The sequence below is a fragment of the Canis aureus genome, chromosome 38 (genome assembly GCF_053574225.1).
Source record: "Canis aureus isolate CA01 chromosome 38, VMU_Caureus_v.1.0, whole genome shotgun sequence".
Lineage (NCBI taxonomy): Eukaryota > Metazoa > Chordata > Mammalia > Carnivora > Canidae > Canis > Canis aureus.
In genome coordinates this window covers 9,256,708-9,269,450 of record NC_135648.1, presented here as the reverse complement: position 1 = coordinate 9,269,450, position 12,743 = coordinate 9,256,708, and the positions used below count along the sequence as shown (strand labels likewise).

The window sequence follows — 12,743 nt, the reverse complement described above, 5'->3', positions numbered from 1 at the left end:
GAATTAAAATAAATCTTTGACATGAAGGTAAAAGCCGAGGAACAGGTACTGCCCAAGCATTATATACTCAAAACTTTGCAGTGGAATCAGTCATGGGTTGCAAAGGACCTTTGGTTCTTGGAGCTGTGAGTCATCCTACTAGGCTACAAAACATATGATAGATGTTTCTTTTGCCAGGTGATTTAAAGTATTTCAGGATACATAAATCAAACACTGCTTTGAAATAGCGCTGGCCCTTTGGCCTGAAGAGCATTAAGCGGGCATGGTTCTAGATAAGAAGCATCTGACTTACTCAGCTCTTCCATGTTAACTCCTTTGGGGACCATCTGCAGCAGAATGGCAGCAGTCTCCTTGATGAGTGGGAAGGCAGATGACAAAATGATGATAACCATGATGATAGTCAGGCTGGGGTCGATGTAGCACTGCCAGTTACATGGGTCCTCAGGTTGCAGAGGACGCACATAAAATATGATGGCCGTGATCACCACCACCACCGACCCCAGGGCATCGCCCATCACATGCAAAAGTACACCTGCCGGGGAGAAAGAAAGGCCACTAAAGCACAGATCCAAATTTGGGAGCTGGGAACACGCAGTGACCCGGGTTCCCAAGTCTAAGAATATATCAGTTGTTATTTGTTTTCTTTTTGGTTAGGACAGCAGGATGGATTCAAATGAAAAAAAAAAAAAAGTCAACTACTTCATAGAAAACAAAGCCCTAGGCCACCATCCCAGAACCCAGAGAACCTGCAACAGCCTCGGAAGATTCTGAGCTGCAGACACGCGTGGGAAGAGGGACCGTGCGGGTTCCTAATGCTACACCACTGCCACCTGCCACTCATCAGAAGCCACCAAACCGGAAAAGAGGCTATGCAAATAGTTTCTTATTCTTTGAGACAAATATCTGGTATTAAATTGTTTTAAGCAGGGATCCCTGGGTGGTGCAGCGGTTTGGCGCCTGCCTTTGGCCCAGGGCGTGATCCTGGAGACCCGGGATCGAATCCCACATCGGGCTTCTGGTGCATGGAGCCTGCTTCTCCCTCTGCCTATGTCTCTGCCTCTCTCTGTGTGACTATCATAAATAATTAAAAATTAATTAATTAATTGTTTTAAGCATTTTGAAGAGGAGAGGGAACTAATAACAAAAGAGCGGTTCTTATTATTCCTTGTCTTCTCTCTTCCTGAGTCTGTTTCCCCTTTCCCTACATGCCTCTGCTACTCCCCCCTTAGCCCGAGTCATTCAAACTGGATCTGGTTCAAGGCGTCCTCGGGAAGAGCCTCCGGCAGCACTGCCACTGAAGAAAGAGCCATTTGTCACAATAAGATTCAAATCAAAGAGACAATAACCCAAATTGTGGCTGCCCTTAACGCAGGGAACCACTCTTAAGGGTTTTAATTATGATCCAGAAAATATGCAATCCTAACAGAGAAGATCCGGTGCCCCGAACGCCTGGGTGGCTCAGCCGTTGAGCGGCTGCCTTGGGCTCAGGGAGTGATCCCAGGGTCCCGGGATTGAGTCCCACATCGGGCTCCCTGTGAGGAGCCTGCTTCTGCCTCTGCCTGTGTCTCTGTGTCTCTCATGAATAAATAAAGAAAATCTTAAAAAAAAAAAAAAAAGATTCATTTTGCCTCTCCAAGTATCCCACAGATCCATTCAGTAGAATTAATAATAATCCAAAATTCTAATAGCTCACTCATGGTTACAAGTGAATGGTCTCACCTGGAAAATGCTTTAATGAAGCTAAAGCTTCCTCTTGGCAATACTTTTTAGGATTCTGAGTAGCTGAGTAGCATCGGAGACAAAATGGCATTCTGTGGACATACTAAATGCGATTTGTGGCCACGTTGCCCCAAAATAATATAGGAGTAAAATGTATCTCCTTCTGGCTGAGTGTTTAGGTATTAGAATAGGATCCTGATTCAATAAATACATTAAACAATTCCATTCTTTCTAATTCTGTGTCCCCTTTCCCCTCACACCCCTGAGAGAGCTTTTTACTCCCCAGGCCCTGTTCTGAGCCACGAAGAGAAAGTCCCGAGAGTCGATCCATAAGGAGACTGAAGTTCAGAGACATTAAGTTACTTGTCCAAGGTCACTTAGCTTAGTAAAAGGCAGAGGCTGAACTTGAACTGAGCACTTCTCATCTCACTGTAAGTGTGCACTGGATGGGAATAGGGGCGGGGGTAGGAGAGAGACAGTACAGGTCTCGGAGATGATGGGGCAGCCAAGGAGAAGAGGGCAGAAATGCCTAGAAAGGAGTGCTGACACTGGCACAGCAAGCCCGCGAATGTCAGCAGTGTTAGGACCTTATTCTGGAGGCGGTGAAGATCTCTGAGCAGATTCTGAAGTGATCTGATCACCTTTCTGATTCAGAAAATAAGCCAGGCAACATTACCTGAGAGACAAAGATGGATTGGCAGGCAGCTCAATCATCCAATTAGTCAAACTGCTCCCAAGGTAGCTTTACAATGAATGACAGGACATCTTAACAGCTGGCCCTCACTTCCTGTCTTGAGATTCTTTAAAAAACTCAGAAAAACTGGCTTATAACACAGCAATTTGACATAAGTTGAAATCTGATGTGTCCCAGCATTTGGAAAAGCCATCAGTGTCGTTGAGTTTGTTGGTAAACCAGAAACACAGCGCACTAGCCCTGGGCAATAACAAGTGGTTATGGAAAGATGAGAGATCTTTCTTATTGGAAAAAAACAATCAGAAAGAAGCATCTCATCCAAGGAGACTTATTTTCAAATGATGTCAGGGTTGTGGTGTATCTATTTATACTTATACTGAAATACAAAAAGTTAATTATCTTTCTGACATGCTGTTGCAACATTTTTTAATGTATCCCTTTTGATCCCATCAAATAAAACCAACCGCTACAATTGACGAGAATCTTTAAAGGATTGTGCTTTCACTGTGCTTTGCAGAAGATGGACTGTGTTTCTCAGAAGGCATTTGTTTTATTCCATTGAAATAAGAGAAACACTAATTAAAATCCAGAAATGATTTTTGTTCACGAGAATCCCCATCAGTCGTTTGCTCCCCTGCAGATCTGGGAAGACAGTCGTGCTTTCTAGAGCAACCACTTAAATGGCAAAAGTGTAACCACTCAGTGGACTGTCTACACTGGAGAAACAAACCATCTTTCCTGGAGCGTACAGGCAGCGTCCAAAACTGGGAAGCGGTGGAAATGTGAAGGCAGGTGCCAGACTTGCCTCTGCTGCTAGCCTGGGTGACTTGGGAAGTCACCGGACTCTAGGGACCCTGTTTCCTTGCAAAGGAAACCTTCCCACCCTGCAAAGCGAGGGGGTGGAGTCCATTCCCACTAAGGCCTTTCCAGCTGTAACATCCTGTGGGCCTTCTCTGAATTGTGGCTCGGAGATGAGGACGTAGGACCTAAGCTGAGGCCAGCCTCCCCCTTGGCCTGAAAGTGGAAAGGCCACTGAAGCAGAGGCAGCACAGGGTTGAGCCCAGCAATTTCTCTCACTACCTGAGAGACAACAGCTCCCACCCGGTGAGATTCTTACAAATGCTAAGCGACTCACTCATGAATGGTGCCTGGCACAAGCATGCACCCCCTAAACAGGGAAGCTGCTTTTCCTCCCATATCACATCCTTTATCTAACAACCACCTGTGAAGTAGATACTATTTTAGAGAGAGCGAGCTGGAGGCTTAGAGAGTCCAAAAACTTTCCCAAAATCAGAGTTTTAAATGACAGAGCCAAGATCCCAAACCCAGGCATCTTGAGCCCAAATCCCAATCTTTCAGGCACTGCATTATTCACCTCTGCCAGAAACCAGAGATGGACACTGGTCAGTACCTGTGGACCACAGGGCTGAGCCAGGTACAGTGAGGTGCTTTACCCCCCCCGATTTTTCCACCTAGGAGTTCCAACAGCTTTAAAGATTAGCCAGATCATACAAATTTGCCATAAAACATGCTTCCCAAACAGGGTCACAATATGTACTGTCCCACTCTTCATTCCTCTTAGCATCTTTCCACCTACCTGTTCTTCTTCTCTGCAACATAAGAATGAATAATTAACTGAATGTTGTCTGAAAAGTTAAAATGCTATGGAAAATCTATGATACATATATAATATTATAGTATGTATTTGATACACATTATATATAGCATATACTATATACATATTTTTATATTGAACCCAAAGAAAGATAAAGGGTAGAGATTTTTCATTTTAGATGTCTCTTTCCAGAAAGATTCACCACCAAGCACTTTAGAAATTCCCCTGTTGCTGTTCAATTTTTAAAAAGTGATTCATGTGGAAATTTTTAGAAGCTCGTGTATGGCTGTTATTGTTGTTGGGGTTTTTTCTGATTTTGCCCTAGAGATCCATTCCAGGTATCACACTATAGAAAAAGCCAGGAGTCTCTCAAAAATGAAAATGTCTCCCGATTATTACTTTTTAAAAATATTGTTTCCACTGAAGCCCTATCATAGGCTTCCCCCAAATCATCTGAAAGTAAAGGGTTGCATAATCTTTATTGAAATCCTCAAAGTCGAGACTGGGGACTGACCCTTCTGGAGTGAATCTGAAGTAAAGCCTCTGCTCAAGAAGTTGGAAGAGATGCTGCATACAATATTGGTGTCTAGTGAGAGATGCACCTCTGAACTCCCTGAGCTAACCTTTGCCCAGCGCTGGTGACCTTGAGCGCATGGTAGAGAGAAGGCTAGTAATGTGCCTTTCATGTGCCTCACCAGACCCTCCCCTTTGGGCCTGGAAATACAGATTCAAGTAAGTCAAGAGATCCATCACAGACGCAGATTTCTGGCAGAAATACGTTGAGGCCTGAGAGTCAATCAGCAATGTCATGTTGGACAGCAGCCACCTACCCTCTTCTCACCTGTGTCACAATTACATTCAATTAAGACAGGCCTCATTTTACGTTAACAATATCTAGGAGTGGACAAAACCAAGTAAAGTAATAGCATGCCACTGATCTGTGAGGCTCTGAAGCAGGTAGCACTGGCCTGGCTCTAAGTGGAGCAAGGATAAATCATTAGCAACTAGTGTGTCACTCAGAATCAATGCAATGATTAGGCAAGAGGCTAGGGTCATAGTCTATTCGTGCAACCGGCCTCCTTTCTAACACACGTTATTAAAAGGCAAACAGAAACGAAGGGTACAACACAGTCATTATGTATTACAGAAAAGGGTTTCAAATCGAGCCAAAGTCGACCCTACCTCTGATATTCAGGGCTTCAGACTTTTTCTCCTTTTTCATAGTCTCTTCTGGTTCATTCTGGGTGTTCAGAGAATCACCTGCATTCAAAGAAGAAACCTTGTGTTGTGTATAAGTTCTACAAACAAAAAGAACCAATGGACTCAAAAAAAGTTCCGTTATTTTAAACTCCTAAGCTCCTCAGACCCCCTCCACACACACGGCCCAGAAGAGTACATTTGGGCCTTGACATGAGCCTTGTGAGCCACTTTTACATTCCATTCACACTTCCATCCAAGTTAAAACAAACAAACAAAAAGGAGCAAAGTGGGAGCCCACCCCCATCCCCCAACCGGTTAACTCCCAGGGGGAAAAAACGATGCGCAAAGGGGAAGGGAGAAAATAAAGTGCAGACAGCATCCAATGAGGGGCTAAGGGTTGGGGGGGGGGTGCTATCTGTTGCCCAATAATAACTGATTTTTGAGAAAATGAATGCTCCAAGGCAGACAGAATAATGGGGAAGGGGAAAAGAAGGAAAGGAAAGGAAAGGAAAGGAAAGGAAAGGAAAGGAAAGGAAAGGAAAGGAAAGGAAAGGAAAAAGGGAAAAAGGGAAAAAGGGAAAGGAGAGGAAGGAAGGAAGGAAGGAAAGATAGAGAAAGAAAGAAACAAAGAAACAAAGAAAGAAAAAAAAAGGAAGAAAGAGGAAGGAAGGAAGGAAGGAAGGAAGGAAGGAAAAGAAAGAAGAAAGAAAGACAGAAAGAAAGAAAGAAAGAAAGAAAGAAAGAAAGAAAGAAAGAAGAAAGAAGGATGGAAAAGACAGAAAGGAAGGAAGGAAGAGAAAGGAAGAAAGAAAGAAAGAAAGAAAGAAAGAAAGAAAGAAAGAAAGAAAGAAAAGAAAAGAAAGAAAGAAGAAAGAAAGAAAGAGAAAAGGGAAGGAAGGAAAAGAAAGAAGGAAGGAAGGAAGGAAAAGAAAGAAGAAAGAAAGACAGAAAGAAAGAAAGAAAGAAAGAAAGAAAGAAAGAAAGAAGAAAGAAGGATGGAAAAGACAGAAAGGAAGGAAGGAAGAGGAAGAAAGAAAGAAAGAAAGAAAGAAGAAAGAAAGAAAGAAAGAAAGAAAGAAAGAAAGAAAGAAAGAGAAAGAAAGAAAGAAAAGAAAGAAAGAAAAAAAGAAAGAGAAAAGGGAAGGAAGGAAAAGAAAGAAGAAAGACGAAAGAAAGAAAGAAGAAAGAAGGATGGAAAAGACAGAAAGGAAGGAAGGAAGAGGAAGAAAGAAAGAAAGAAAAAGAAAGAAAGAGAAAGAAAGAAAGAAAGAAAGAAAGAAAGAAAGAAAGAAGAAAGAAAGAAAGAAAGAAAGAGAAAAGGGAAAGAAGGAAAAGAAGGAAGGAAGGAAGGAAGGAAGGAAGGAAGGGAGGGAGGGAGGGAGGGAGGGAGGGAGAAAGAAAGCGAGAAAGAGAGAAAGGAAGGAGGGAAGGACGGAGGTCAGGCCTGAGGACCCAAGAGAAACAAAGGAGACCGTGGGGAAGACGCTACGTTAGCAGCGGAGAATAAAGCTGCAGAAGGCATAGATTTTTTTTTTTTTCCCCCAACAAAATAGAAGCAGCCGCAACGGCCAGAAAGAGAAAGAGGGCGTGGATGCCGAGCTCGGGCCGGGCGGGAGGAGGGAGGGCGGAGAGGCCCGGAGGATGCAACCGAAAGGCACCTGCTACGTTGGAGAACACGGTGGCCGCCTGCTCCTCCTTCCCGCCGGCCGACGCGCGGGCGGGGCCGGGGCCGGGGCCGGGGCCGGGGCCGGGCCGGGGTCCGGGCGCGCCCCGCGGGGCCCCGAGGTCGGCCCGCGGTCCCGGCGGCGGGCGGCGGCGGCGGCGGCGGCGGGGCCCCCAGCAGGCGAGCCAGGCGCCGCAGTCCTGGAAGATGAGCAGCCCCAGCACGTTGACCGCCAGCCCCAGCGCGCCGACGACGAGCACCAGCGCGGGGTCGTCGATGCGCTCGGGCCGCGCCAGGCGCAGCACGGCCTCCACGGCGATGGTGAAGCAGAGCGCGCTGAGGAACACGGCGTTGCCCAGGGCGCCCAGCACCTCGGCGCGCGCGTAGCCGTAGGTGGCCCCCAGCCCCCCGCCGGGCCGCCGCGCCACGCGGCCCGCGCCCAGCCCCACGCACAGCGACAGCAGGTCCGACAGCATGTTGAACGAGTCGGACAGCAGCGCGATGGAGTTGCCCAGGTAGCCCGACACCAGCTCGGCCGCGAAGAAGGCGACGGTGAGCACGAGCATGAAGAGCAGCCGGCACGTCTTGCCCGAGTAGCGGCCCATCGCGGCCGCCGGCGGGGGCGCCCCTGCGCGCCGAGCCCCGGCCGCCGCCTTATGAGGCCCGCGCGCGTCCAGAGTCCGAGGGAGGGGCCGCGGCCGCAGCCTCCGAGGCCCCCCCCCCGGCCGCCTCCGAGGCCCCGCAGCCCGGCCCGGGCCCGGCCCCGCCCGGCAGGTGGCCGCCGGCCAAGGTCTGGCCTCCGAGGACCGCCCCGAGCGGCGGGCGCAGGGGGCGGGTCCGGAGCGCCCCCCCCCCCCCGCCGCGACCCCGACCGCGACCCCGACCCCCGCGGCCCCAGCCCCTCCCCTCCCCGGGCCCCGATAAGGCCCTGCAGCGCCGCGGGGCGGGTTCGCCGGGGGGACGTGGACAGCCTGGCCTACGTGCCCGGACGCCGCTCGCCCTGCGGATTCCGCAGCCACCGGGTGGGGCCCCGGGCCAGCCCCGCCCAAGCTGCAGGGTGCTGGGTGCCGAGCCCTCCCTCGGCATCGCCATCCGCCCAAGCCTCCCGCGCACCATCATCATCATCATCATCATCACCATCATCATCATCATCATCGCTGTGTCACCCCCCCCCCCCGCGCCCCAGGGCACACAGCCTTCCCTGTCCCCCGGACCCCTCCCAGCGCCTCCACTCACCAGGCCTCCCTCCCCAGGTGAACTGCAGGCGGAGAGAGCGCGCACATCATTCCTTGATAAGCCTGGACTCCCCCCCACACCCCCCCCCAAGCGCTCAGAAATCAGTCCCCCACCCCCACCCCCAAGGGTAGACCCAAGTCGCTTGACCACCAAGAAGCCCGGGCGGGCCTCCTCTGTGCCCTGGTCTCGTTTTCCACTGCAGAGAATATTCTCTTCATCCCCCCATGTGTCCCTCACAGCACATGACCTGATACTCAAAGTTCAATCCACTGACCTCCATGAAGGCTTATTCCAAATAAAGCCTTTCCTGTTGACAACAGGCTCTGTTCCAAGGAAAAGTTATCCAGAAAGAGAGCTGTCCCCAGGGCGCTGGGAGAGGCCCAGCGCTGGAAGCCCTTGAAGAAGGGTGTTCGCTGTTGGGTGTTCAGGGAGGCCCCGGTGGGAGAGCCCTTGCTGTTTTCATTCTTGGTTTGTTTTTGTTTTAGATTCTGTTCTCGTTCCCCAAAAGGATCTGACTGCAAAGTTGTGATCACTAGTCCCCCTCTCCTGTCCCTAACCCCCAAACTTTAACCATTCCTGAAACACATGCCAGGTTTGGGCCTGGAAACAAATGCGTCTGTTAGTAGCACACTCTGATTCTCGCCCCATCCACTGTCTTAGCCTTATAAATGACAATCTTTTGTCTTTCAGGGCTAAGGGACCCCAACAAACATGCTAAAATACCCTTGACCTGAGGGCCCTCGTTATACAAGATGAGCATCCTAACTGGCTCCCTGCCCGCCTCCGGGAGAATGTCCCTACATCGAGAACTTGAGGGAACTGATCCTCTGAAGTGCCTCTGAAAACGAGTATTAAAATAGTCAAATCATTTAAAAGAAACAAAAAGATACAGATAGGCCGAGGAAAGGTTTGAAGCTGTTTGGCCTTGGACAAGTTCCTTAATTGTCTGGTCTGGCTTTCACTCCTGTAAAAAGAGGAATAAAAACAGTGTCTCCTCATAGGTTTGTGAGGATTAAATGGGTTAATATGTGTAAAGTGGTTATAACGGTGCGTAGTAAGCACTCAACAAATTGTTAGCTGTTTATTTAAAAATAAATTTAATAAATAAATAACACGAAGGAAAAGAAGGTGTGAAGGGAGGAGGAAGAGACTGGGCAGGAGGAGGCAGGAAGGGCAAAGTGGTCCGGAGGCCCCCCTGTTATCATCAGCCTGCTAGTATTGATATTAGCACTTGGGCACATGCGTACCAGAATTACTGTTGAACTGCAGCTGTCACACTCTGTTGGGGAGAAAGATATCCCAGTTTCTGGCTTATCCTGTCTTCAAACTGTGAAGCCTCTGCAACATGAAACATAGGACAGCAAGCAAAGCAGTCGAAGCAAGACAGGGGGCCTGGTGGAAACCACTTGGCAGTGCTCACAAGGTCCCTACTGATTGCATTTCTTTGTCATTCACAAATGACAGAAAAACCCAAGGTCAGCAGAAATCTATCACTTGTGCCTGTTACCCAGTCGTCCTCCTAACAGAAGGCAGATAACGAGAATTATGTCACTGCCCCAGGAGGGTAGCTGATGGAACTAGAAGGTTCAGCGTGAGGGGCCCTGCCCAGAGCCTCGTTATTTGACTTCCAGACAGGTTGAAGGTATCAACAAAATGCACTTAAGAAAAATGCTTTGGCTAGCTACCCATGACTAGATAGATAGGTAGACCTATAAAGTTTATATATAGAGAGAGAATATATATAATCTAAGTTAATTGACAAAAATGTAGACTGCCTCCTATGCATTCTTGTAGATGATAAGGTTTTTTTTATAAAGATTTTATTTATTTATTCATGAGAGATACAGAAAGAGAGGCAGAGACACAGGCAGAGGGAGGAGAAGCAGGCTCCATGCATAGGAGCCCGATGGGGACTCAGCCCTGGGACTCTGGGTTCAGGCCCTGAGCCAAAGGCAGACGCTCAACCGCTGAGTCCACCCAGGTGTCCCGATGATGAGGTTTCAACAGCTTCTGTCTGTTGGGCTTTGACTGCCCAACCCTGTGCTGAGCACTTTACAGGCACAACCTCATTGTCATCCGCACAGATGACTCATAAAACTAGCAACGTCTTATACATGAAGAACCTAGAGCCCAGAGATTTTAAGTAACTTGCCCAAGATCACACAATATATAAGGGATAGAATCTGGAGATCTGATCCAGGCATCAAACTCTAGAACTTAACATTCTTCGGCCCCACATTATACTTATTTGATCATTTTCAACACTCCTTTTGTTCTAAACAAATGAAAGGATTCTTTTTAAACTTACATTTTTTTTTATTATTATTGGCATAGACCTTGATGCTCTACAACTTATAGAGATGATAGCACTAAAAGTTCTTCCTACACTGGTATTGACCCAGAAAGTAACAAAGTTTTTTTTTTTTTAAAGAATTCGAAAAAACAGCTGTTTTTGTTTTTGTTTTGTTTTGTTCTAAGTGACCAGAGATGATGCTCCCTTCAAGGAAGAAAATAGACATCTCATCCAAAGCACCAAACTGTTTTTCAAAAGAAGACATATGGGCAGCCTGTTTAGTGCTGCCTTCAGCTCAGGTCGTGATCCTGGGGTCCTGGGATCGAGTCTCATGTCGGGCTCCCTGCATGGAGCCTGCTTCTCCCTCTGCCTGTGTCTCTGCCTCTCTTTCTCTCATGAATAAATAAAAACATCTTAAAAAAAAAAAAAAAAAAAAAGAAGAGGTAGTTCTTTTTCCCCATAGCTCCTGCCTCCAGATTTTAAATACATCATCAGAATCTGGGTACTCTCACCTGTAGCCCAGCTGGAAACCCGCAGAGCCTGATAATATGTGTAGACTTTCCGAAAGGAAATTACTTCTCCAGGTCACTGAGGCATCTCCCGTCCACACCGGCTCCTTGTTGACAAATTTATATAATGTGTATTTTTGTAACACTTTGTAACACAGATACTTTTTGCACCCCAAAATATGTATTTTGTCCTTCCATGTTTTTTAGAGTACATTAAATTCAAGAGATTCTTTGAGATGACTACACATTTTTTTGATGATAGAGGCAGGAGGTATAAAAAAATAACACATAAGTAGTGGTCAACTCCCTTCGGAATGGGCTGTTTAGGGCGAGTACTCAGCGGTGTTGTGAGTTGAAGCCCACTTAGAAAGAGGCAGCTCCCACATGAATTTAGAGCTCTGCCCATCAGCCTGCCAAGTGGCACCACCAAGGCTCCTCCAAAATGCCACTTTCTTGTAGCAAAGTGGTAGCTAGGCCAGGAAGTGGTAGGAATGCAAGCCTCATCACAACATCAAATACTACAATTTGCTTATTGAAAAAAAGAAAAAAAACAGACTCTAGATAATATTAATTTTGCACTCACTTAAAGAACACTTGAAAGGTTGAAAAGCACAGCAGTTCATAATTTGACCTTTGGAATCAGACAGACTTGGAACCAAATCCCAGCCCTGTTGCTTGCTTGCGTGACCTGGGACAAGTTCCTTACAACCTTCTTTTTATACGTGTGTGTGTGTGTGTGTGTGTGTGAACTAAGGACCATAATAGTATATATCTCATGGGGTTATCACGAGGCTTGAGAAAATGTATGCAGATTACCTAGTGGAGTGCCAGGCTCATAAGAAGGGCTCAATAAATGTTAACAAACTTCTATTTTTTATAAACTACCCAGTCTGGGGCACCTGGATGGCTCAATGGGTTAAGCGTCTGCCTTCAGCTCAGGTCACAATCTCAGGGTCCTGGGATGGAGCCCTGCGTCGTCTTCTCTGCTTGATGGGGAGTCTGCTTCTCTCTCTCACTCTGTGCTCTCTTTATCGCTCTCAAATAAATAAATAAATAAATAAATAAATAAATAAATAACATCTCTTAAAATACTTTTAAATACTTTGTCAATACTTTTAAGTAATCAATCTTGGGCAGCCCTTGTGGCTCAGTGGTTTAGCGCCCCCTTCAGCCCAGGGCGTGATCCTGGAGACCTGGGATTGAGTCCCACATCAGGCTCCCTGCATGGAGCCTTCTTCTCCCTCTGCCTGTGTTTCTGCCTCTCTCTCTCTCTCTCATGAATAAATAAAATCTTTAAATAAATAAATAAATAAATAAATAAATAAATAAATAAATATTCAATTTGTAGTATTTTGTTAGCAGCCTAAATGGATTAAAACAAAGTATAGGAATGCAAGTTACCAACTGTTGAGTACACAGCTATAAACGAATGACTATGATCAGTATATCCCACCAGGGATGCTGAGATTGGGCTATTTGATACATCTGGCAGTAACAATGCCCATGTTATTTGGGGTACTTGTGGGCATTGCAGCTCTGGTCTGTGTGCTTCTTACCATCTGCAGATCCCAAAGTCACGCCGAGATGCTCATGGGGTAGTGTTATGCGTGAAGTGTGGAGAGGGAGAGGAGGATGCAAACCAGCAAGTGGAAAGGGACACAGCTACTGGGAAGAAGGGGGAAAGGATTAGAGGCAGAACTAGGAGCTCAAGACACACATCATCTAAAACTCATCACTAACTGACAGAATTTGGGTGTGAAAACTCCTGCTTGGTGAATAAGAGTAACAAAGAAATCAGCTTTTGGACCATTTCT

General features: G+C 47.0%; 1 protein-coding gene and 1 long non-coding RNA gene across 7 annotated transcripts in view; one reads left to right on the top strand and one right to left on the bottom strand.

Moving 5' to 3' along the window:
* The window catches only part of LOC144307372 (uncharacterized), a 33,017-nt gene extending 31,401 nt beyond the window's left edge, over positions 1 to 1,616 (top strand). Inside the window, exon 5 of the long non-coding RNA XR_013374259.1 lies at positions 655 to 1,616. This is a non-coding gene — a long non-coding RNA (uncharacterized LOC144307372). The remainder of the gene's footprint in view (positions 1 to 654) is intronic.
* SLC30A10 (solute carrier family 30 member 10) overlaps positions 1 to 12,743 on the bottom strand; it is a 41,442-nt gene that overhangs the window by 7,289 nt on the left and 21,410 nt on the right. The window contains exons 1-3 of one of the 6 annotated variants that reach the window (XM_077887120.1): positions 8,402 to 8,649; positions 5,211 to 5,288; positions 293 to 532 (exon numbers count right to left, since the gene is read on the bottom strand). In XM_077887120.1, coding sequence (XP_077743246.1) covers positions 293 to 532; positions 5,211 to 5,250 — 280 coding nt within the window. In that variant the 5' untranslated portion in view covers positions 5,251 to 5,288; positions 8,402 to 8,649. Of the gene's footprint in view, positions 1 to 292; positions 533 to 5,210; positions 5,327 to 6,886; positions 7,583 to 8,127; positions 8,170 to 8,401; positions 8,650 to 12,743 lie in introns of those variants that run through there. The other 5 variants (XM_077887119.1, XM_077887115.1, XM_077887118.1 and 2 more) reach the window with 5 other exon arrangements.